This window comes from Pteropus vampyrus, unplaced genomic scaffold (assembly GCF_000151845.1).
Source record: "Pteropus vampyrus isolate Shadow unplaced genomic scaffold, Pvam_2.0 Scaffold172, whole genome shotgun sequence".
NCBI classification, from domain to species: domain Eukaryota; kingdom Metazoa; phylum Chordata; class Mammalia; order Chiroptera; family Pteropodidae; genus Pteropus; species Pteropus vampyrus.
This window is the reverse complement of record NW_011888953.1, coordinates 3,641,916-3,668,081: the sequence shown is the minus strand read 5'-3', so window position 1 is coordinate 3,668,081 and position 26,166 is coordinate 3,641,916. Positions and strand designations below refer to the sequence as shown.

At 46.0% G+C, this 26,166-nt stretch overlaps 1 protein-coding gene across 4 annotated transcripts; it reads right to left on the bottom strand.

Moving 5' to 3' along the window:
• Window positions 1-573: 573 nt before the first annotated feature.
• Window positions 574-26,166, bottom strand: GDNF (glial cell derived neurotrophic factor). Of its 4 annotated transcripts, none has more exons than XM_011370699.2 (3): window positions 25,690-26,166; window positions 20,966-21,142; window positions 574-3,621 (listed from the first exon to the last, which is right to left on the bottom strand). In XM_011370699.2, the coding sequence occupies exons 2-3, from the start codon at window positions 21,114-21,116 to the stop codon at window positions 3,137-3,139; spliced, it is 636 nt and encodes a 211-aa protein (XP_011369001.1). In that variant the 5' UTR covers window positions 21,117-21,142; window positions 25,690-26,166; the 3' UTR covers window positions 574-3,136. The 4 variants fall into 4 exon arrangements, with proteins under 4 accessions (XP_011369001.1, XP_011369002.1, XP_023392698.1 ...); XM_011370700.2 differs by having other exon boundaries at window positions 21,044-21,142; XM_023536930.1 differs by lacking the exon at window positions 20,966-21,142 and having other exon boundaries at window positions 25,690-25,716.

The following is a 26,166-nucleotide window of genomic DNA, read 5'->3' as shown; positions in this document are numbered from 1 at the left end:
CCTTATTTGTTGGCACTATCTATTTCTTAAGTCCTGCCTCAATGTCACCTCTAATTAAAGCAGGCTCCCCGTTAGTTTTTATTATATCATGTTTGGATTTTTTTTATAGCAGTTATTATCATTTGGATCACTACATATTTTTTACTTTTTGAATATTGTCTAGCTCCACTCAAATAAAATACCCAATCCACGAAGGTGTTGATTTTTGTTTTGGCTGCTTTTGCATGGCTAGTGCCTTAAACAGTGCCTGACGTGTTCAAGTGTAGGCAATGCCATAAGTATTTGTGAAGATAAATGAAGAATGACTTTGCAGTTTTTCCCTCACCTGGGTAGTGATTGGTTGTGGACAGTTGATGGGCAAGGCCACTGACCAACCAGTGGGCTGTGTGATGGTGAAGGGGACGGCCTTCTAATCTAGGGCTCGACTGGTAATAAATGCTCGTGGATGGCTGCCTGACCCAGCTGTGGTCCCCAGGCACGTGGGGAAATATAGAAGTACAGGGAGCAATAGAAATGAGTTTTTATTTGTAAAAAGTTACAAAATGATATTGTACAAAAATAAAGTCTGTAGAGAACTTTGGTTGAGTAACACAAACGACTGAGACGGATCAGAGAAGTTGGAACTTCCAAAGAAGTGTACTCCTTACTGGATCAGGTGGTATCGCAACGATAAAGAAAAATCACAAACTTTACCCTTTTGTGGATTTGGTGGAGAGATTTGTTTCAGTTAAAACCTGCTTATGGTGTATAGGTGGTGCTGAGAACAAGTTGTCAACACCCACTGAATCTTACAGCCCCTCTGGGCAGGGACTCTCCGTGGAGAGCTGGGGATGGCTGAGTTGACACCTGTGGACACCAGCCACCAAACTTTCCAGGGCTGTCTGAATCAGACAGATGATCTTCAAATTGTGCTTCATGAATGACCAGACTGCTGGGTCTGTCACTCTTCTGAACAGCAAGGTCCACCCTCTGGCCCCAGGAGAGTGGGAGAGAGGACCTCTTTCTCTGTTTGAATTGTGCAAGGGGAGCAGAAAGGACAGAAAGGGGTAGAATGATGGAGAACTTGGGTCTTTTGGGGCTGGAGGGAAGGGATATCTGGTAACTGCTGCCTCTTGGTTACTTTGTAAAATTAACATGATTATTTGAGGGAGGCCAGTAAGGTCACTGAATTGCTAAACCTGTTATATTCTTGGGTTAATAGCCACTAAGGTAGTGATAGATAATCTCCTTGATAAAAATCCCCTTTATGAAACGTGCAACAAGTTCTATTATAGGGCCCTGTGCATTGTGCATGGGTCGGCTGCCAGGCAAATCCACAGTCTGGGGCACATGTGAGGTGGTTGTTCCCATCCTCACTTTCTCCCCTTTCAAGACGTTCATCTTAGAGGTAGCACACTCAAGTCTTGGCGTGTGGCCGGGACAGACACGTCTTCCTCGTCTACCCTTCTGGGCCACCTTCTTCACAGGGAGGGATCGGGTATATGGGGACAACAACTATAGCTCTAAGATGACAGCCAACAGGCTTTTATGGCAACCAGCAGACCCCACTTCCGGAAGGCCGGCAGTGCACACCTTGGCCGCAGTGGGCACAGCCCATTCCTCGGGAACGGTGGGCAGAAGGATGGAGGAAGGGTCTCTGCTCAGGGTGGAACCCTGGCTACCTGACGGGATTTTTACTTTTAGGTCAACATAAACTCCAGGACTACCTACTAAAAGGAATTTAACCTTTCATATATATGGTTATGCATATCATAGATAGATATATGCAGAGGGGAATAAGAGCTTAAATACAACAGAAAATGGAGCATATGGCATTTCTGTTCAGAGATGGAGCAACGAAGAAATAAAACCAAGTGCCAACGGTGTCTGCACACTGCTTCCGAAAAGGGGGCCTATCGGGAAAGTTCCTTTTGACACATTTTTTTTTTTTGTAAAAATAGAAAAAATAGTGAAGATGCTGAAATCTGGGGACATTAATGAGAGCTTTTCTTAAAAAGGTAAAGTAAGTGATTTTTACCTAGCAAAAAACATTTTAATACTTTGAAAAGCATGGATCCTTGTTCCCAATTAAAATTTCCTTTATCACCTTTCTTTAGATTTTGTGAGCACATATACTTTGGCACCTTTGAAAAGAAACTTTAATAAATAAGGGGAGAAAAGAGAAACTCATTAGTGAACGGTAATAAATAACAATAACTTAAATCTCAATAAATATCTTCTCTATATTTCTGTATCTGAAACAGATGCATTGCATCGAGTAGCTTCTCTGGTCACTGGTGACCATGCATAAACGGAGCGGGGGTGTATGTAACATCTGTCTCCCTGTAAACTGACAGGCTGTGGGCCTCCTGCCCCAGTGAGCGGGGGGCCTAACCCCCTCACTCTCCTACGTGAATGCTGCCGAAAACCACAACTGGTTTCCTGTTTCCAAGGACGTAAAGCAAATACCTTCAGGTTGGATTTTAGTCCTGAGGACAGCCTTTTTGGTTCCTAGCCAACTTCTTCCCACCCCACACACCATGTTAAGAATCAGTCACCAGCCTTTCACAGCTCACTGGCTATAGTAAACCTCAGGCCTTAACTTTCAAATTCAAAGGTTACTATCTCTTGTGTCTTTGCTTTTCCGCCCCCCCGCCCCTCCTTTCCGGGGTATGTCTCCACTGAGTGACAGAAAAATAAACTTCTTGCTTTCAGCAGTAAAACATAATGACAAGGAATGACACCAGGATTACATTTCCCTGGTGTCTCCAGACATGTGAAAACAAACCACAGGAGATACACTGGTTTGGTTTCTAGTGCATCCGCATCTGCGCCCATGACCGGTGACGGTGGACTGTATCAGATGAAACAGTGGCAACACCCAACCAGGGACACCGGCCCTGAGCTTCTGGTGGCATCAGCCGCCGCGGAGGAGAATCCAGACGGCTGCTTTCTCTCTCTCCTGTCCAGTTTTCTGTAGCTGGATCTCTCTTTACCAGGCTCCCACAACAGCTGCCTTCCTCCTCTCTCTTCCGCCTCTTCCTCCTCTGCATCCTTGGTCCTCATCTTCCATTCTGGGCAAACATTTCCTGGGAACCTTGGTCCCTTTCTTTGCACTGTAGCAGGAATGCAATACACAGCGGTCTCTGGAGCCGAGTCAGATACATCCACACCTTTTAGCGGAATGCTTTCTTAGAATATGGTAAACCAGGTTATCATCTAAAAACGACAGGTCGTCGTCGAAGGCAATGGGTCTGCAACAGGCCTGCCCTACTTTGTCACTCACCAGCCTTCTATTTTTGGATAAGTTTTTTAATATTTTGTCGTACATTGTCTCGGCGGCGTCGCAGGAGCCACTGCAGTACCGAAAAATCAGTTCCTCCTTGGTTTCGTAGCCCAAACCCAAGTCAGTGACATTCAAATGGACGGCAGTTAGGACGCAACCCCGATTTTTGCCCCTCTGGCCTCGCCAACCTTTCCTTCTGGAACCCTCCGGGTTGGCGGCTGTGGCCTGCCGGTTCCGCTCTCTTCTGGGGAGCACTGCCATTTGTTTGTCTGGCGACCTTTTCAGTCTTTTAATGGTAGCTTGAATAAAATCCATGACGTCATCGAACTGATCAGGATAATCCTCTGGCATATTTGCTATTCAACAAGAAAACAGAAAAGGTCACGTGAGACAACAACAGTGATCATTTCAAGTCATCTTCCAGACCAAAGTGCCTCCTCAAGTCAGTCGTGATGGACCCGCAGTGAAACTATTGGCCTGTCGAGCTAAGGGGCCCCTGTAACACCCTAAGAAGAGAGGCTAAAATGCACCCTCCAGGACTCCACAGGTTATCCACAGAAGGAAAATTATTCAGTTGAAAGAGGGGACTAACATGGTGGGTGACACATTTCTTTGTTGAAAACAAATCTTTAGAAGTGTAGTTTTCATTCGAGTAACATCTGCCATTTTTACAAGCCTATACTGAGGTTGCTGCGAGCAGACTGATCCTCAAAGGCCATTTTTCTTGTCTAATAACATAGCGTAGAGTAGTGGTTTGCAAACATGACTGTGTTGAGAATGAGCTTGGTGAAATGCAGATTACTTTAGGCATAGGTGTGGGGAGGAGTTCAACAAATCTGTATTTTTAACACGCCCTAGAGGAATTCTGATGTAGGTGATCCATGGGCCATATTTGGGAAATCCTGAAAAAAGGATTATCTCAAATTGAGAAGTCTTCCAACATTGCTACTTTCATTCGAAAGACTAAGTTCTCTTCCCTGAAATCCATCCCAACTTAACTCCTCTTGGCCAAGTGGGACAAAAACCATTTTGATAGAACAAAGGAAAAGCTCATGAACTCAACCATATTTTAAAACCTTCTTAAAAAAACATTAAGAAACTGAAAAACAGCATGCTTTTCACTAACAAAGAGACTAATTTGCCACTTCCTTGGAATAGCATTAAAAAATATGGTAATACTGTATGATGACACCGAAGTGTGTCATAGCAGCAAGTGGAATGAGATGCTCTTTGTGGACAGATGGAGTCTGACCCCATGGTGTGGTCCAGCCTCTGCTGCAGGTTCCTGCTGTCTTTGGCTGTGAGCAGGACGAGAGCAGGACATACACTTTAGGGACATCACACGGAGGAATGATGAGGCAGTGTTGCTAAGATATTTGAGGCCTTTGGGTAAAAGCAGGAATGAGCTATCTCTTGGTGTTTTCTGCTTTGTTTCAGCATTTGCTTTGGCTGATCAAGCAAGAGAAGATTAACTATTTGAACAACTTAATACAGGTCTAAAAGAGGAAGGCAATTCGAATGCCTGTTTATTAGGTACTAGACCTTTTATGCTCCCCTCATTCCATTGCCAGGTAATTTAGTATGTTTAGGGTTATATGTGGCTTAAAGAAATAGACCACAAAAGAGTTATTAGCAAGAGTGAATGGTTTTTGCCAAAACCATGTTAAAGCAGAGAAGGATTACATTATGCCTAACCCACAACAAATTGTTTTGTCATGAACTGATTGTTAAAACAGGTATCACGTATCCTATTGTGCAAAACAAAATACAGCTAAGGTGACTTGACCACCTCTCTCTCTCTCATCTATCATTTATCAATTGATAATCGATTCATCTATAGATCGATTGATAGATAATACATATCAAATATATGATATATAGTAATAAATAGAGTGGGGATCGTGTGAATCCCCAGAGCATCTTGTTGCCCGATATCTAAAATGTGGCGTTGGATGCTATGCTTTGCTGCACGGAAGCCATGAAGCTGCTCCCACCATGGTCCGAGCTCTACCAGCTCTTGCCTGGATAACCACAATAACCCCTGAACTCTCTCATGCCAGCCTTACCCTCCTTAAACCTATTTTCCACTCAACAGCCAGAATGACATTCTTAAAATTTTTAATGCCGCTCATGTTGCCCCTCTGCTCCAAACCCTCCAACAGCTCCCTGCTTCTCTTAGAGGAAAAGCCAAAGTCCACAAGGGCCTGAGGCCCTACCTGACCTGCCTACCGCCTCTCCTCAAACCTTTGCTACCTCATCTTCTATGTCTCTTCCCCTCACTGCATCCCTCCAGCTTCCCTGGCCTCCTCACTGTTCCTCAGACACAGGGTTTGTCAGCCTCAGTGCTGTAGACATTTGGGGCTGGGTCATTCTCTGTTGCAAGACGCTGTCCTGTGTGTTGTATCCCTGGCCTCTACCCAAGACATGCCAGTAGTACCCCGCCCCCATCCCAGTAGTGATCAACTAAAGTGCCTCCAGACACTGCCAGATGTCCCCTGAGGGCAAATCCTTGTGGGTTGAGAACCACAGGTAAGACAGAAGCAGGAACTCAGCAGGTGTACCCAGTGGCTCATTTCCCACATCCCCTTCAAGTCTTTGCTCAAATGTCTCCACAACAAGTCCCATCCTGACCTCCCTGTTTAAAATGCAATTCCTCCCCCAACCCAAACCCAGACCCTCCTGCCCTGCTCTTCTCTCCCCATCATAATACTTACTACCTTCTAACACATGGTATAATTTATTCATGTTCGTGATTTATTGTCTGTCTTCTCTGATAGAATGTGAACTCCAGGAGGCAGAGGCCTTTGCTTGGCTTGTTCACCAATGGATCTCAAGTGTTTAAAATAGGATCTGGTCCCTGGAGGCCCTCAATAATTTTTGAATGAATTAAGTCACACTAAGAAGGGGGTATAAAGAGTCAGTTTTTCAAGGGGACACTTGGACTTCAGCTATGAACCACACCATTATGAAATGTAAGGCTCCAAAATAAATAGCCCACATCACACAGGAAGCTGAGAAGCCCCGAATGGCACAGTCAATCCACGCTGCCTTCCCCCACCCCCAGAGCTGAATAATCATCTCCAAGCTAACTTACCCTCCCCAGGCTGGCTTCCTGCAGCTTTAAAGTGTTAGTTTTTTGATGCCCACTTCATCCTGAGTGTTCGGAAAGGGCTCATGCTCCCTGGGAGTAACATTTTCCCAAGGAGGACTGAAAGAGTGAGAGAGCATTCTGAACTTGTCATTTCCTCTGAACCACTTTCTAATTGGACTTCCTTAAGAAATTCTCTTTTTTTTCTTAAAAAAACAAAAATTTTAAAACACTCTGATTTAAAGAACTACTTATTTTGAAAAGTGAGCTGCTTATGCTATTTGTAATTTTTTCAACAATAAGCCATAAAAGAGGAAATTAGGTGTGCTCGGTTTTCAAAAATCTATACTTGTGCAGAAATGTGAACTTCAAAAACTGACATATTAGAAGTGATTAATCAAAATACAAAAAAAGTCTTCAAATTCCAAAAAAGACTCTTTGTTTTACAAAAGGACTCACATGATGCAGTCCTTGGAGCCATTTAAGAATTCCTGAATAGATTATTAACCTAAAAACTTGAGAACATAGAGAGTTAAAATTGATTAAGAATCAACTGAAGATTAATAAGAGATGAGAATGAAACGTTACTAAAATTTAAACATATACTAATGGGAAAACATTTGAGTTACAAAAGTTCAACTACACTGGTTTAGAGACTCATTAATTTATATAACATGATAAATTATATAATTTTATGTGACCAGGGTTATAATAATGATTTGAATCAGCATTTATAATGTTCTTATTTCCTGCCAGATGCTTTCAAAGTTCCTGAAGAACATTTTCCCTCCTTTTTAAGACATTTTGACTGCATGGCTTTGTTCACCGGTTTTGCTTGCCAGATAAAATACAGAACACTTAAATTGAAATTTCAGAATAATAGCAAATAAATTTTTAGTAAATAATGTTTAGGACACAGTTATACCTCATTATGAGAATGTTTAGTCTCCTTTTCTTTATTTCAAATTCTAGTTGGCCTTTTCAGGGTGATGCGTGTGGCAGTGTGAATGTACCAACCACTTAGGCCTTTGGATTAGGCAGCGAACAGATCATTACTCCTGAATTAAAAGGCTTCCTGGCATCCAGGAAATAGTAAATGTTTGATGTATTAAACTGAAAGTTGTAGCTAATGAGAACTTCTCCTTTCGATGAAAAAAATCTCCCTCATACCTTCTTGTTAACATGAACGTATTTATTTAAGACCCAGGTTCAGGCCATCCGTGTTTCTTATTTAGCTGAAGGTTTCCCCTCTTCCTCTTTCTTTTCTTTCTTGAAAAACAGAGTAAAAAGATATTTATGCTAAAAGTTTTACATGGATATAAATTTTGGAAACCAGAAAAAGGCAACATTATATTTTCCACACTACAGAGCAAATAGTCCTGTCTCTTCAACTAAATTCCTCATTCTGGGTGTCTTGATGCTGAGTTCATTCACAGAGAGGTCTCAGTTATCAACACTAGCCATTTGGGGGCATCAGGAGCCATGCACCTCACTGAGCCTGTCCTTAACAATTCTGCAGAGGCCTCGGACTTGGCCCAGGCAAGTAAACTCCCGTGACGAACCAAGAAACCCACAGCTACCTTAGTCTTCCAGAAGTTCACCGAGCCGAGAAAGAAAGAAAGGCGTTTGGGTTTGGATTAGTTCCCTAAATGAAGACTTAATGTCATATCACTTTCTTCATCCTATAAAGGACTTGGCAGGATGTCAGTTATACAAGCGGACCTCGTTAGTATTAACTTTGATAGTAAAACACTTGCAAACCACAAAAGAGGAGCATCATTTAAAAAAAAAAAAAAATGGTCGAACACTTGCTCATTTCCCAGACCTACTTGGAGGAGCGATCTTGGAAAACAGGTTCATTTAAAACCTAAAGTTTTTGAAAATCAAAATGTCCAGATGCATTTAAGTCACCCTTCAGTGTGCAACCAAATATTTTTGGCATCATTCTATTTAAAATATTTTAACTTTGATGTGCCCTTTGTATAAACAGTGCTGTTTAAACAAATGAAACCTTGTGCTGGGGCACAAATTCGGGAACAAACCGTTCACTGCAGAGGCTTTGCTCCCCTGATTATGGGGAAAAAATAAGTCGCCCCTGGAACGAAGGCCTAGGGTATTGAATATTTTGTAAAGTTAATTGAGCTTTTATAGGAGCAACCATGATGCCTCAGAATACTCCCTGTAATAGTCAAACTAAAAGGTACGTAATTCAAAACATTGTCTTGGTTATGCCGGCATCCACTGAATAGAGTGTTCTCCTAAATGTTAGATTTCTTTTAAAAACAGTACAGGTTAACTATATTTTAATCAAAGGGGTCATTTTATACTCGTATCGGGTTGTCCCCCTCCTCACCCCAGCCAGGCTGGAAGTGCTAAGCTGCCCTTCAGCCTGTTTTTAATCCTCGGGCCCGAGAGGGAGGCAAGGTTATCGACAAAGCGGGGAGGAGATCACGCCTTACCCTGAGTGGAAGTGGGCTCTGAGGACAGAAGGAAGGTCTCTGAGGCTCCGAGGGGTCCAGGGAAGAAGATGGGGCTGGACTCTAGTATCCACGTGGCCCTCCCTTAGAGGAGCCATCTTCCAGGCCAGAGCCAGCCCCAAGGACACCGGGGCCACAGAGAGAAGGCCCAGGTGTGTCTTGCTATGGGGAGGACCAGCCTCTGTGTTTCCCTGTAAATATTCAGCTTCTGTGTATTGTAAGGGAAAGGGTTAAGCCAAGGCCACACAGGTGAGAGGCACATCTGGAACCAGTGCCTGAATGACCGCACTCCAGGGAGTGCTCTGTTTTGGGGTGGGCGATACTCTGGGTATGCTGTGCCTGGGGCTACCGAGGTGCTAGGCACCCCATCTTCACGTGGAGAGCTTCTCCTGAAAGGCTGTCTGCATATAGGAGGCAAGTAAAAAACCCCCTTGGGTGGGGACATTTAATTTGATGTTCTTTGCCTACCTGTACCCCGGTAAAGTACAAATAGCTCTGTAGACCAAGTACATGAAAAATGAAAGTTCTTTTCTCCCCATCCCCCTCCACACACGTATACACGCACATGCGTGTTTACATGAAAAGATCATTCTAAGATTAATATAACCTCTCAAGAAAATTATCAACTGATGTCATTCTTTAGAATTATTTTTACTTTTCAATAAGGTGCAAACATGATTTTCTTTTACTATTATTAAATATAAGAACTACACGAAGGAGTCTTACCTTTATAGTTCTATATGTCACAAAATTTCATCATTCTATATTTTACATAACAGCTTCCTTAACGCACTTAAAAATATTACCAATATAAAGGGGGGACAGATGCGACTTTCACACAACATTAACTTTAAATCTAGCAACACCCTTGCGAGGCTAAAGTGGGGCCCACATATTATGTCCACTTTACACATCAGGAAACTGAGTTCAGTGAAGATCAAGACCCAAGGCTATCTGGCTTGTAAATGTGGGCTAAGTTGGTTTGGTTTCAAAGCTCAGACTAACTCCAGTGCTCCATGCCACCTATTGTTTTTAAGTAAAAATTCAACGACCATGCAGCTTTCAAGTCTCGAGGCCTGTGGGAATTTAGTCTGGAACAAATGCGAGATATGCTGATTTCTCCTGCACACACTTATACCAAATTCAGAACAGGAAGTGAGAAATATACTTCTGTTGGAAAATTCAGTAGAAACTGAAGTACTTCAAGTAGACTCTAAAATTAGGCTGCCATGGGCCACGGTATACAGTAAATAGTCTCCAAAAAGGGAAAAGCCATGGCTTTCAGGGGCATCTCTCCCATGTCCTGGTTCTTACATATCACTCTCAGGCAGACCTGGCATTTTCCCAGTTAAAACCGGAAAACCAGCAGCCAAGGGCGGTGGCGGATTCAGACAGAGAGGCCCCGTCTCCGGAAGCTCCTCAAAGGCACTCTGGCACCAACTAACGAGGCTCTTGCTGCAGAGCTGGAGAGGACACAGCCTGGGATTCCAGTGCAGGGTCAGTCCCTGCCCAGCCTCATGACCTTGGACTAGTCACTTAACCCTTCTGAGGTCAACCAGACCCTCTCTGGGGCCCTTCCCAGAGCTAAAAACCCTAAGATGTGGAGTTTCAGTCTTGGTGAGAAAGTGATGCCAGCCATTCGCTCTCAGTCACCTCTGTCAGGGAGGGGGCCACTTCGGCTGAGGCCTCTGCAGCATTCCACTCAGCCACCACCATCACAGGCCCCCATAAAACCTCACAGGCGGTATCGTAGTTTCTAGCAGTTCTTAGCCTTCCATTTTATCTCTTGGATGTTACGTTTGAAATAATCACCATCCAGTGTCTCTCAGCTCATCAAGTCATCTTCCTAAGCACTATTTAGGGGAGGTGAAAGCATGTGCAGAAAGGGCCTTGTATTTGAGTCTCAAAACACTCAGGTTCTAGTGGGAGGCATCCTTACACTTCGGTCTCCATTTGTAAAGGGAGAGATGGAGCCAATAACCTCTGAGTGGACATCCTATGACAACATGCTATAATCCTTCAGTCTCTGGTACCCCAAAATCAAACACTAACTTGTCATTTTCATAAAATCTCTATTTTAATCATTTCTGTTTTTGCTGCTTCAAGTATGTTTAGGTCATACCCAGTTCATGATTCTAAGGTTAGACTCACCCATTATAACTGCTACCAAATAGATCGTGAGAGCCCCACAGTTTGTCTTGGAAGCGACTGACCCTTGTTCTTATGTGTAGTGTTAGTTAGTCCATGAGAATGTTCCATGTCTCTGAAAAATTTTACAAAGTTTTGTCATCTGCTGCTATTTGAAAGTGTTAATTTTGCCATTTATTTGAACTAATTAGAAAAAAAGCCCATAGGCCATTAAGCACTGGAATGTCATGCATCTCACATTATGTAATGACTATCCCCACTTTCCTATTTTGGACAGAGTATTCATCTCGCATGAGACAGACTGTCCTGGTCCTAAGCTACTCTTGAGTTAACTTCAAGAGGGGTCTCCAGAATCGATTGTCCTAAGAATAATCGCCAGCTGAGACAGTGTACTAAGTCATTGTGCCCACTGCCAGAGCGACCAGTGCAGTATCTCCACGACCAGTGGTTTGTTGACAAAAAGGCATGACATGGGTTTATTTGAAAAGTATTTGCGTCGTAAATACACCAGTGTTTTGTTGTTTTAAAAAAAAGCATTTCTGGATCCTCTCAAGGCAGAAGAAAAAGAGCAGTCAGAATGGAAACCATTTCAGAATACAGAAAAAGGGGCTTGGGTATACTTTTAACAGCCACTTTGTCCACCAAAATGCCATTTTATTTCCCATCTCTACCTACGTTGACCAATATTGCACACACATATCTTGAATTTTTATCCTACAACTTAACTAAGAAAACTTGTTATAAGTGTAATGGAAATTACTCCATGAATACAAATAGCCAAAAAACCTCACTCAGGGAGACGAAGGCTGTATTCATTCTGTTACTCAGATTCTAATTACCCTGTTCTGATTTCCACCTATGTGGTCTATACTTTTATTATAGTTATGTTAATAATTTTACAGTAATAGAGCATAGTTCTCCTGGGGGAAAAGTGTCTTTTCTCCTGCTTTTAATGCCTTTTCTCCTGCTTTTCTCCCAACAGGGTTCCACTTTTTAGCTAATCTGTGCACACCTGGTGTGAGCTAAAAGCACTCTCAGTCAGCAATAAACACCTCATGCTAAGGAGTGCACACCACGAGCTCTGCCACTGCCCTTGTAAAAATTTAATGGGGAAGGGTGAGAAAGTTACCCAATAAAATCAAGTGCACAAAAAGACACTTAGGAAAATAATCTTGGTGGTGTTATCAGAAGCAAGTCGTTTTCGAAGGAAACCCCAGTGGAACCTGGAAGCAGATACCTTTGCTTCTTATTCCCACAAAGCCATGCCTGCAGCCTGAGAGGCCCCAGAATCCCGTGGGATTCTGCATTTGCCCTCCCTCAGCCCTTCCCAGGGGACCAGCTGAGCAGTGGTAAAAGGCCTGAGGGGCTTGGGCAAGAGGAGGAGGGACTAAGAAAAGATGAAAAGAAAACATAAAGAGGGGGCGAAAGAAAAGTGTTCTCTATCGCTTGAGCCTGTTCAATAGATTCTGTGGTCAGCTGTGAGGAAGGACTTTCCACCCCGCCCCTACCCGGTGAATAAATTTGTTGGAATCTCAGACTTTCAGGTACTCAGCTATAAGTATCACTCAAAAACAATGGCCACTACAGAACCCCAATGCCTGACTTTTCTCCTTGCTGAATTTCTGTCATAGCCAGAAGAGTTATGTATCAGTGTCTTGGGCTAGCAGGAAGTGATTCTTTGGCATGGGCACAAGGCAAGTGTGGCTTCAAGCTGCCCTGGGTCCAGAGTCTGGCTAAGTTGCTTAACCATATGGACCCCCAATTTCCCCTTCAAATGGGGACAGTCACACCTTTACCATAACGAGAGAAAAGTTTTCAACTCAGTGCCTGAAAACATTTAACAAACAGCGTCTAAAGTAAGTCCATATGGTTGTCATGTTTATGATAATTCTTCAGCAATGTCTACATAGAGGGCAGCAGCATGAAGGTCCACGCTACCAGGTCTAGACAAGGCAAGATTACCCCAAAGGGGATGCAGATATGGGTCCTTTGTTAGTCCAGCCATTCCACATAGAAGAGGGCCTGCAGTCTCTGGCAATGTGGTCTGTGGGCAGAAGAAGGCCTGTCTTAGGAGTTTGTACTTGTGTCTTTTGCGTTCCTAAAAATGCCCGAAAATTAACCACACAAACTTCAATTTATTCCATAGCCCATGAACATTATGGCAAAGGTCAGTAGCTTCAGACTGAGGCACATATAGACTTTCTACAGAGCTTACAGGTATTTTTAAGAGAATCAATTTTCACATCCTCAACTTCCATATGTGCTGCTTCCTAAAACTGGTCTGCTTACGAATACTCCTGCGGCCGGGTCTCCATTCCCAATCACCCCGCTACCTGAGAGGGGTGTACTTCTCACCCATCTCACTCGTTTTACTGTGAGGCACTGTCCAGGGGATAAACACCTGAAGGTGTCAGGTAACGACAATTCAGGCATGCATGGCTCCTTGGGACAAACCGGTATCAGTGGCTCCTGATGTGAGGACATATCATCACGAACTTAGTATTCAGAGGATGTTTACCTGAATCTAATCACATGAAAATAATCACATAAACCCAAACTGAAGGGCAGTCTGCAAAACAGCAGGCAAGATAGCTTGAACTTTTCAAAAATGTCAGTGTCATAGGAAAAAAAGGCTTGGGAGCTATTCTAGATGAAAGGAGGATAAGGAGACATGACAATCAAATGTAATTTGTGATCCTTGATTAAGAAAAAAAAGCTATAAAGGACATTATTGCCATGATTGGGGAAATTTGAATATGGCATATCAACGGATAACAGGATCATCTCAATGAAATTTCTTGAAACTGATAACTGAATGTTGGTTATATGTCAATGTCCTTGTTCATAGAAGTTACCCGCTGAACTACTTAATGGTATGTTTGCAGCTAATTCTTAAATGGTTCAGAAAAAAAAATGAAGCAAAATCTTAACAAGAGGTCAGTCTTGGTGAAGGGTATGTGAGTGTTCATTGTATTATGAACACACACTGAGAGAAAGTCCTATATGAATAAACCAAGAAATATTGAAGCAGGTAGCTCCATATTTCATTCTGGTCAAGCCCTCCTGGCAAGGCTTGGTGCTCTGTCAGCCTGTCTGTCCATTTACCCATCGATCTATTCATCTTTTAATTAGGATCTAGAAGTGGGATGGTTTTCATAGGTATATATTAACATGTGCATTTCAATTGAAAATGAAGTCAGATCTTTTCTGATCAAAAAGTCAATTTATTTGAGTTGATTAGTTTGATAGTTTTCTGTGAATTGAATAAGCTAAATTTGCAGCTCCAACGTTGTGCCAAAAATATATTTGAAGCACATATGCAGTTCCCAAATGGGTTGGAAATTACATCTGATACAACTAATTAAACTTAAGATAAAAAATTTTAGAAGTCACTTTAGAAGTGTGCCATAGTTTTCGACATTTTTGTTGCAGGTTCACAAAGCAAAAAAATTTTGAAAACTTAAAACCACGCCTTGCTACCTCAGTTATTAAAGTCGTACAAAAGTGGGTTTTGTTTCTACTGAGCTAACTGGTAGTTTCCCAATGGCGACCCAAACTCCGTCCATGTAAACTCGCTCCTGTCCCCACTGTGGCAGTGGTCTGGCACTTACTTGTGCGGTCACTCTTGGTTTCCCATGTGAACTCTCTTTTTCCCTGGGCAGAACAGGAGCGATCTGAGAATAAGTACCTTCCAGAAGGCTTCCCAAATGCTGCCGGCCTATCAAGCATTTGAGGAGACCTCACTATGTCCTGAACAGTTAGGGAGCCTTCCCCCATTGCAAAAAGTATCAGTATTATAGGAGTCCATAGAGACATTCATGTTTCTCTCCTTAAAATGCCCCGATCTAGACTGCGAAGTGGCCATTAATAATATGGAAATCAAAGAAAAAGCCTAAAGGAAATCTAATGTTCCCTGCTTCTTTATATTAGCTCGCTCCTTTGATTTTCCTGAAAATCTGTGTTTCAGGATTAGCAATGTTTATGTTTTCTTAATCTACTGATATGGGAGCAGAGTCTGTGTTAAGACAAAATGGTCAAGTTTGGGACTAAAAGTTTGAATTTGGCTTCACTACTTACTGGGTTTATGACCTTGAATGACTCTCTAGGCCTCATTTTTTCATCTGTAAAATGGGGGTCATAGTGTCTCCTCTTGTCTGATAGAGCACAAACATACTCGACAAGATATAAAACTTATTTATTAAAAGCTGGGTTAACACATGGATAACTAAGAAGTGCTAGGATACTAACGTTAATATTAAGTTTTTATTTGTAGCTATTCACTTACTTGAGGAGTAACAGGTTGATTCAATCGTGCCTATGCCTAGAAGCTTTTTAAAAATAAGGGCACGATACTTCAAAATGAAAAATGTGCTAGTGCTATAGATCCCCCTCATGAATCACTTTGGCAGATGATGGCTTTGCAGCCAGATCCCACTTGCTGCCACCTCCTTGCTCGAGGTGCTCCAGTGGTGCCCGTTGCCATCAAATATGGAGCAAGCACCTTCTTTTCCTGGATTTTACAGCATCTCATAAACTGGGTATCACCTACAGAGATATCCTAAATTTCACACCACTTCCCGCCACCTGTTCCCAGTACTTGGCGACGGGTCTGCCCTCCTCCAGTATCCACCACCTGCCCCTTCCCCATATGGTGGCCACAAATTTGCCCATGCTTCTCCTTGGTCTGGAATGTGCTCTTTTCCCTCTCCCTCCCCTTCCTAATACCCATCTTTCAAGTACCAGCTCAAATCCTCCCTCTCCCCTGAATCCTTTCCTGCTATGATCTCCAAACCCCAGTGACCTCATTGCTAGGAATTCTTACCATGACCACAGCGAACGTACCTCTTGGCAGATATAGCTATCTGTCTGACTGACAGTCCGCCCACCCACCCATCCATCTGCCCATCCATAGTTTACAACTAGGTCATAAGCTATTTAAGTTCACAATTTTGCCTTTTAGATGCCATGAAGCACCTAGGGCATGAAAGACATTTAATACTTGCTTCTTGATTGAGCTCAAGTGATTAATTAAAGAATAAGTGTTTTAATTGAATAAAGGTGCTATAGATCATTAAGTGTTAAATAAACAAAGATGAAAGGGGTATTAGGCAGGGGAAATGCCAGATAGCTTTCATTTTTACATCAGCAAAAGTAGCATCTTTTGAGTGTAATTCTTCGTCTGTTGGATCAACGTAAGGTTCTAAGACTGGCAAACTCAAAGTAAGCCTGAAATAGATTTCTGCAAACAGCAACAGTTTGAAATAGGTCTCCAGACTAGGGCCAGAGTGAGATGTTGGTTTCAGCTCTCAAGTAGGGAATCATTACCTCCTAAAAGCCTGACAAGCAATAGAACTCTGTCCCAAATAGCTGAGACCCTTTCCAGATTAGGCACTTTATCACAGTAGTGCCCATTCATACAGTCCCTAAAGCAATAAAAAGAAATAGATAAATGTGCTTATTTATTCTGAACTCTATATCCCATAACGTTAAATTTGAAAGCTTAACATTTAACCAGCTAGCGGCACTAAAAGCTTCCTTAGCTGGATAACAATGGGCTGAAAGTTTACTAAAGTTCACTAAAAGTTTTTTGCTGGGTTTATGAAACATTTAAACTAATTTAATTTAAATGATCCAGCTGGGATCATTTAAAACAGAAACTCTCTGATCTCAATACAGGTATCTTCCACTTCATAGCCCCCTTATCACTTACATATAAAGATCTTAGTCTGCCCTGGCTCCCTTCTCCCCAAGGGGAAGAGGGTCCCCCTAACATGACCATGGGAATCTGGTGGGAAAAATTTCATAGGAACTATGTGGGGATAGAAAATGGGGAAGGGAAACTTGGGAAGAGACAGGGCGAGCTGACCCGGGGGCAGAATCCCAGGCAAAGCTGACCTGCCTACGTGCTGACCAACTGAATGACTTGGGGCCCAAAATAGCCTCCCCAGCAGGCCGGCATTTCTTTCACTCTCCGTATTATGTTGTGCTGCCTGAAATTCCACCATTTAGAGCAGTGTCTTGGCAGAGGCTGAAGTGAAAAGCTGTGAGGGGAGAAAAGGCCATCACTGGGTGCATGGGGAGGGGACATGGGGAGTAGGAGGGTGACACACAAAGACTACGATACTTATTATCTCTCAGGTGAGGGCTTTACAAAGCATTCTCCCAATTAACCCTCACAGCAACCCCATGAGGCAGGCTTAATATTATCTCTATTTTACAGATGAGGAAACTGAGGTTTAAGAGATGTTCAGTAACAACAGTTGGTTAAGTGGCAAGACTGGGATCCAACATAGTCTGATCTGAATGTGTGAACTTGGGTTTTCGCTTATTGAAATTCCCTGATTTCTTGCTCTCTGTCCTCCTCTGCAGATTAAGGGACTTGACACCCTGGGAAGAGACTCTAACCTAATAATATTGAGAATTATATATTTCAGTTGTGTCATGATTTACATAGATTTTGGGGGGGCTAGCCTAGGAACTTGATTAGCTTGATTTAAAAGATTGTTTCTATAGGCAATTTTACGACTTGCTACCAAACCGGTGGAATATAATCCCATTATATTACAATATTACAACAAACTGTAGATTACCTGTAGTTACAGTTTAACAATGCTCAATGTTTCTTCTAGTTGGCTTCCAGTCACACAAAAGCCCACTTCACCAGCCCAAGGTTCTTTATGTTTAGTTTTAGTTTACTCAGTTGTACCACACATCATGCATTTACTAGATAATACGTTCCATGAAGGAAGGGGCTTTCGACTATTACGAGTACCAAGGATTCTCTAGCACCTAGGACAGTGCCTGACACATACAGGCACACATTAACTATTTGTTGAATGGAATACGTGCTTTTAGATGGCAGATGTTTAAAACCACATGCCCTTTATGCTTCTCCTTGTGAAATACATTTAGAGCTGTCACACAGAGCTGAGATCTGGCATGTGGCTACGATTAAGTAATAAATTCAGACAACCTTGTTTTTTAGTCCTTAGTTGAAGACCATCCTCCCGCGTAAAGTGTTTTCCCCTAGGTAGCAAAACTGAATGCTCTGTGTAGTGGTTTCAGGAGACTCTAGTCCCGGCTTCAGCGGACCTGCCTCTGGCCATTGTGGAACTCTAGCACTTGGACAAACTGCTTGGCCTTTCAGGCCTGAGGATCATAAGGAGTTTCAGCTCTAAAATACTATGACGTCTGTGAGTTTCACCTTCTAGATTCCTCATGTCTGCTCTAATCACCCCTTGGAGAAGATACTGGCAAAAAGCAAAATAAAAGAACAAAGACAGCTGAAGGGAAAAGTCTTGGATGCCCCCAAAAGAAAATCACAAGTCCATGAGTTCAGACAAGCTCGAAGTTGTGATGGGAGGCAGGCACGGCCAACTTACTTTACAGCCAACCTCTAGGGAAGCAAGTGAGACGGTTATGACTTCTATCTGGTTAGTTCATCCTAGGAATATAATTCTGGCTGTTCCATTCACATTGGAACCAGCAGAACACATGCAACCTCATGGGTGAATGTGTCCCCTTTGAACAGAACAGAATGATGTTAGGGTGGCTTGAAAAAGTCTTTGCTCAATCACTAAGTTACAAGAAGGACCAGTATTTATGGTACTTTATATTTTCAAAGGGAACAAGTGGCTTAATGTTTTTCTACATAAGCCTTATCCAGTTGCATGGTGTACAGTGCATGATGTAAATGTCAGCACTGAGACAGGGGCGTGTTGACATGGTTGTGTTCAAAGTCTGCACACTGTCATTATTCTACCTTCCCTGCACTGACAGCTTGCTACTGAATTGAGCATACCTGGAAAGATATCAACTTGGCTTAGAATGCAGCTCAGTTTCTCTTTGGGAATATTTCTTTCTTAAGTTTCCTCTAGGATCTATTGGGTCTTCCCGTAGGTAAAATAGAATTGAATATGTTCTACTGGTCCAAATGTAAATAGAGTAGTTAGAATCTTGTCCTTTGATGACTTAGCATTAGTTTTGGAAAAGGGAAGTAATATCCCTTTCCCCATAACAAGCCCTTCTCCCGACAATCAGTAGGATAAATGCTACCTTGCTTGTTTTGTTACTGGTGGTACCTTATATGAATATGAAGTACAGATTTTCTTAGTGTATTATCAGGTCATAGTGATTCAACCTTGACTGCACATTAGACTCATTTGGGGAACCTCTAAATATCCAAATGCCATACCCTAAACCAATTAAATCAGAATCGGGGTGAGTAGTCGCTGAAGTTCTCCAGGCGATTTCAATGAGCAGGGGCCTCTTATGAGTCTCTTCTGAAAGGATGGTTAGGGCAGTGGAGTGAAGGCTAGGGGGCAAATCTCATAGTCATTAGCATGAGATTTCAATTTTAAATTGTTCTCATTGAGTTCTCAAGTAAGTATGTAACTTGTCCAAAGTCACAGTTGAAAGCAAAGCCAGAAGCAGGAGCCAGCATGAAATAATAAGCCTAGGTAGATAGGATGCTAATATGCTAAATAAATCTCCATGAATTAATCAGATCCATAATCAGGAGTCATTTTTCTCCCCTGGATGTCCTGGTTAGAGAACTATTATCTACCGCTGTGTTTCCTGGTCCTTTGGTCTAGGCTGTATGAATAAGTGAAAAGCCACTTAGCTCTCAGGGGGACTGGTATAAGGGGCATTTTAAATTTAAGTTTCTATTGGAGAACATTTATGTAGACTGAGATGGAAGTTCGTAGTTGAAACTGAAGCCTTTAAAAGTAAGTTTATACAATTGACAGAAACGCTTAGAACAGTCACTTCAATTTCAAAGAATCAACCATGTTCTCTTTCTAACCCTAAGCCCCTCTTGAAGTCTTAATTTGCCTTAGGAAAAAAAAAATGCACTTTTTCTTTTTTGAAACTTCTGGCAGAGTATGCTTTTATTGTTGCAATTAAGCATAAAAGAAACACATCACATTTCCTGGGTTGTAGCCTAAGGCCACAGGGTTTGGGGAACTCCTAGTATACAGCTGACTTGTGGGGCCACTTCTACTGTGCATATATAGTTCAAGCACAAAATAGTGGGGAGGGGAGGTGGGAATGGGAGGGGGGAGTCGCCAGGGTGACATCCTGGCCACAGCTCACTATTGCCTTATTATGGGATTGTCAAATTTTCTACCTTTGTTACCTACATACCTCCCCAATGACCTTTAAAACTTGTAATGTAGCATATCTTGCTTTATGCAACAGATAAACTTCTGACGAGTAGAGGGAAAATTATATCAAATCATAGCTGACATGCCCTGATAAAGTGCTGTCTAAAACATTTCTGAGAGGCAAAATCACAGATTTATTTTCTAATATGAATAACCTGTTCTTTCCTTAAGAGTTAACATTGTCATATGTGGAGTGAACTACAGCTTTCTCCTCCTAGTTCCAGCAAGCACGAGTTCCCCTAAGTCTTTTTAGAACCGGAACTTTTCCGAACAGATTTGACATTGCCCAGGTACAAGTTCTGGAAATCGAGGCCCTTCTGTTTTCTTTGACTCAGCGTCTTGCCTTTTGCAAGAGCAGGTGAGGATGTAAATGCAATTTTTTTAGAGGTCAGCACAGCGGGGCACATCCAAGCAGATAAAGGGTTTTGGGAGAAAGAAAAAACGTTATGTGTGTACGTGTGTGCACGCGTGTGTGTGCAGGATGGGGGAGCGGAGAGAAGGGGACGCACTGTTTTCCTGCGGTGGTGGTGATGGTGGGAAAAATATCTGTTCATCGGAATGCTAAACGGACAGCATAAAAATTTGATACCCTTTGTGCTGGGCAAATCAGCACGTGTCATATACAGACTAGGAGTCCCGAGCCTTTGGGTAGCAGCCGGCAGCCGCGCACCAGGGGGTGGCTGCAAAGCCAGCGCGGCTCTGCCCGCGGGTCGGGGAGGCCGTGAGGCTGTCCCGGCTAGCTTGGGGTGCATGCGTGCGGCGTGTGAGGGTGTGTGGGGGTCCGCCGGCGGCCCCCCCAAGGGGAGGGAACGGTTCTTACAGTCACTGCTCAGCGCGAAGGGCGCGCGGCGGCGGCCGAGGGAGCGGTCTTCAGCGGGCGCCTCGGGAGGCCTCTTACCGGCGGGCAGCGGGAAGGCGGACGCGGTATGGAACAGCACCAGGCAGACAGCCACGACATCCCATAACTTCATCTTAGAGTCCCGTCCCGCGGCGGCACCTGCGCCCGCGAGCGAGAGAACCAGAGAACACACGTTAGAACACAAGCCCTGGGCGCGGCATCCCCGCGGGTCCTGGCGCCCCCTGCAAACTCGTCACCGCCCTCCTCCAAGGCCCCCGCAGCCCAGCGGTTCCCTGGGCATCCCCGTCCTCTCTTCCAAGTCCCCTACGCACTCCCCTCCCCAGGGCGCCCCAGAGGGAGGCTCTCTCTCTCAGTGTCCAGCTACAATTGCCCTTCTCGTTCGCCACCCGATTGCAGGGGTCGGATATTTCGATCAGAGCTGTTGTCCGCGTCGGTCCCACTAGGGCACCAGGACTCCTGACCAGTCCCTAATACTGGCTCGCAAAGCCCACCCCCAGTCCCTGGGGGCGACCGGGAAGTCCCCACGCTGTGTCCTCCACCTCAGCCAGAGACCTCCCCTCCTCGCCTGGCAGCTCCCAAAGGCTCTTAAGCGACCCACTTTTTATTTTAGAATAAAATCAAGCGCCCCTTTGCCTGGGTTCTCGATCCTACTCTCAGCCAGGCAGGAGCAGGCTCGGTGACACCCCTCACTCAACTCGCCACCGGTGCGTCATTCTTCCCACCTATTTTGTCGTCGGAACAAGAAGTTAGTAGACTTGGAGGCTTTTGGCCAGCATGGGAATATTTGCGTTAAGTTACTCTCCGAAGCATCAACGCGGTTTAAAAATACTAGTTCCACCTCTTAAAGTTATGAAAGTTAAATAACGTAGGGAAAAGGCCTGGAGGAGCATAAAGCAAGCAAGCGCTCAATCAATGCTTTAGCTTGGCTCTTAGGTAGGGACTGCATTTGTCTTGAAAATTTTAATCCTTCGTGGTATACCTGAACATCTTTTGATATTTGCAGTTTTATGAGACTCGGGCCCTGAATTACTCTTCCCCTCTCAGAGGAGTCCAGAGCTCCCCGCGCCCCAGTCACAGTCACTGCTTGACAGATTGTACCCACGTCCCAGACGCTGCGGCGGCGGACGGGCGCTCGAATGCCTAGGCCACGAACGCGCGCGGGTTGAGGGCTCAGCTCCTCTCAGCGAGGGGATTCCGTTTGGCTTCTCAGTCCTCATACCACTATAAGGGAGGGCCACGCGGCCGGAGGCGGGAGAGAAAAAGGCACCAACAACGCTGGGCCAAACTCCACCCAATTAGGAGGTGGGGAGGGGACCCAGGGACCTCGGGGTGCGTTGTTACCCAGTACCTTCCCAATACCAGTGTTCCAGTTTCCAAAGAAATTCTCACGTGGAAACTTCGAGATTTATGCAGATTTTTTCCCTCTCCTCCAAATAAAACGGATTCTTAGGAAAATCTTGAACTTCTTCCATGGTAGAGAGGAAGGCAGTTTCCAGGTAATGCAAAAACCTGGACGCATTTCCTCTCTATTAATTCCCAGGCTATTCCTTAGCCCTCCTCCCTTCTAGCAGCCGCCCCTTCTTCCCCCCATCTCCACCCAGAATAACCGCCTGGGTTCTCGTGCAGGCCACCCGGTGAAGCGTTTAATTCGGCCGCCACCTCCCACAGCTGCGGAGATGAATGCATTTTTCCATCCCTAGGGCGTCTGTTCGCTACGCAGCTGTTGGAGTTCCTAGTTGGTAGAAACTCCAGGCAACCTGCAACTTCGCGCGCCTCCTGTCGCGCTGGCTGGTTTACCACCCGGGAAAAAAAGCAAAGGCTTTGGGTTGGGCTCAGCGGCCCCGGCAACACTGCACCTAGACGGTGCAAGATGAGCGCAGCGAGGAGCGTTAGCAGAGAGGACTGGGGGGGACTCGGAGCCTCCCGCCCCCTCGCCCGGGTGCCAGCTCCTGGGTGCGTGCGAAATGGCTGGCAGCCCTGAGGAGCGAAGAGGCGCGGGGTTAATGTGCCATTCCAAATCGCAGTGCCCGCCAGCAGGAAGCGACAGAGACACCAGATTTCCCTTCCGCATTAAGAGAGTTTTCTCTTTTTTCCCTGCTTGGCCGACTGAGGGCTTTTTAAATTGGACGTGGAGATCCTCAGTTAGAAGTGTGGCAAAGCCGGCAAAAGAGGAGACGGTGGAAAACTCCCCGCCTCTTCAGAGGAGGCTCCAGGTTCCCGTTCCCGCCCTCAGCCGGGTGCGGCGCAGGCCCCGAAAGAGCTCTCCTACATCCCCCGGGACGGGGAGGGAGGATTCTTTCCTGCGAGCATCGCGGGGGCCAGCTCCAGTTAGAGCGGCTCTTTAGTTCCCGGTATTTGTTGGGCGGAGGACAAAGAGGGAATCTGGAAGTTGGGTACACACAGAGGTCTATTAGGACGTTTTTCTGAGCCTTTCTGGGCACCCCCCACCACCCCGCTCCACGCGGCTTCCGTGTTTGTCTCTTTATCGCCTTCTCATAACACATCTGCCCTACGTGTTTCTGCCGCCTTTAATTTCTTAACCAGCTGCCACATGCGGTAACCAAGCTCTCGCCCTGAAGTCAGTGCGGCCAGGTGCCTGCGCAACCCTTCCTGTGCCCCACACAGGCTGTCCTTCCTCTGCGCCTGGCAGGGCAAAAGGGGCGCCTCGCGGGCGCTGGCACATGGTGGTCCCCAGGCCCTGGGCGGAAAGGACGCCCAGGACAGGAGTGCCCTTCGAAGCCTCGGCTCACCGCTGCTGAGTTCCCGGCACCAGGGGGCACCAGAAACCGCCCGAGTTCCGCGGCGCCCACGCTGCGTCGTCATTTAAAGTATAAAATGGGTGAACAAGGATTCCCCCTACGATCTTCCCCAAATCAAAATACCCCCCGAAACTTCTGGATGTCCTCACCAGCAACCCCTCTTTTCAGGGTCCTACTCCTCCATCCTCCCTAGATTTTCTCCTAGCACCTCACCTGAATTGTTTTCCCCGAAACCTGCATTTAGAACTCCCCCTCCCATAAGCCGATTCCCCGAGTCAAGGGGACAGCTTCACTGCGGGTGAGCGCTCCCGCCGCCAGTGTACCCCCACCTTCCTGTGTCTGGCAGGCTGGGAGTTTTGTTTGGGCTTTGCCTTCAAGATCCAGATCTCAGGGAGAAAAAAAAATGGGTGCTGTAACTCAGGGTTTTCCTTTGGGGTAGGGATAGAAGTTGCTAAAAGATGTATTGTCATTCTTAACTATGACTTGTGTCCTAAGTTATCAGAGGACTTATTCTTCCCTTGGGCTCAAGACTGGGGGAAGGGAAAAGAATGAGGACGCTTTCTGCACACAGTCTGGGGAGGGGTCTGTCTGTTAAAGGGCCCCAGGCCGGGTTCCAGGTTCAGGGACACTCAAACCCCTTGAGAGAGTGGGCTGGGAACGTTACGGACTAACGCTTGTCACTTGTTGAAGAGGAGACACCGTCCCCCTACCCAGCCAACGCAAAGGCGTGGCGAAGCAGGGAGTGCGAGACCTGGCCGGCGCAGGGCGAAAGCCCAGCAGCTCTCACTTGGAGGGTTCGTGCGTGAGGCTGGAAGCAGCATCTTTTCCTTGTAATACTTAAGTGTAGATTCAAAATACTGAGTAAGAGTCGTGCGCGCTCTAACATATCTGCGACAGGGGCTGAAAGAATTGTGTTTGTCCTCGCCAATGAGCAAAATGTTGGCAGCACCGGGTTGGGCAGCCCCCTCCCTCTTCCCCCGCCCCAGGCCCCCCGGGCGCGCACGTCTGCTCTGCGGGCGGGTTTGCCACAGCCGAAACTAGGGAGGCGCCAGCAGGCCCGGGGGTTCCCGCGAAAAGCTATTCCCCGCCCCGATGAGGGTTCGTTTTCACCCGGTGGGACTGGAAACCAAACTGCGGAGAAATCAGCCCCAAGGTGGTGCAAGATAGTGGAGGGGCTATTATTGAGGTGGCACAGAGTACAGGAGAAAAGAGGTCATTAAAATAATCACTTCGATGGCCTGGCAGAGACCTTAGGGAGTTTCCAGAGTCTGTTCGAGGCGGAGACCCGAGTCCTGGACTGCCCAAGGAGCCCTTCTCTGAACCTCGACGGGGATGGCTAGTTGGAGTTGCGGGCGTTAGCAAAGTACAAGCGACCGAGTTCTGAAACGGGCGAGGAATGTAGCTTTGCGAGACTGCGCCCAGAGGAGGTGAGCCCTCTATTTTTAGGTTCTCAGCACCTTTGCCGCAGTCCCTCCGGGGCCTGCGCTCTCCCTCGGAGCAGACCAAAACAAGCTTAACAGTAAGTTCCACTCTCAGCAATGATATCTGTGCAGCTGCTCGTCCAGAGAGGACATACTCTGGTCGCGGTAGGTTCAAAGATGACCCCAGCCCTGCACCGTCCCGGAACTTGACAGAAGAGCGCCCCGCCGAGTCCGGGAGGGATCTAGAGGCGTCAGGCACCGGAGATCTGTGCCCACGTGGAAAGTCAACCTGCCCCTCCGCAAGGCCAACCTCTTTCTCGTTCAACTTTTCTCTCTCCTCTTTCCTCCCAGAGCCTCGGTTCCCTCTAGTTTTTCCTCTTTCCAATCTCACCGCCTGTTCTGGGGTCCAGCCGCGCCCCCTCTGTCTCCTGCGCCCCACAGCCCACCGTGCTCGCCCGCGACTCAGGCGCTACCCGCCTCCACCCCGGCTCGCTTCTCCACTTACCTCGGATCCGGTCTCCGCAGACCCCCAGTTGGACATTAACTCCAGGAGCCCCAAGTCCCAGCCTGTACACCCATCCGGGCCAAGGGCAGGAGCGCTGAGCCCCGCCCCACAGGTCAGGGGCACTACAAGTTCTCAATCCTGGGGCTGTTCGGGGCTGCGAGGGCGCGCGGGAGGCGGCGGCCAAAGTTCCTGCCGCCGCCGCCGCGAGAAGGGCGAGGGATGCCGACAGCTCCCCCGCCGGCCCCCCGCACCCCCAGAAGCCGAGGTGGGAGCAGCCGCCGCTGCCTTGTGTAGGGGATGACACGGCTGCGCGCGCTGTGCTCTTGGCTGGGGCTGCGTCGGCCGGGGGCGCGGCGGGCGGCTCAGCGGCGGCGGCCGCGCTCTGTGCCTTCTCTGGGCGCAGCGCCTGGGAGATGGGCCGGGCCGATGCTGCCGCCGGAGCTGAGGTCTTGCTTGGAAATCCGAATGAGACACCAC

Coding starts and splice junctions, on each gene's coding strand:
- GDNF (XM_011370699.2), bottom strand. CDS start 21,116: ATGAAGTTATGGGATGTCGTGGCTGTCTGCCTGGTGCTGTTCCATACC. Junction 3,622..20,965: donor CTTCGCGCTGAGCAGTGACT/GTAAGAACCGTT, acceptor CTTGTTGAATAG/CAAATATGCCAGAGGATTAT.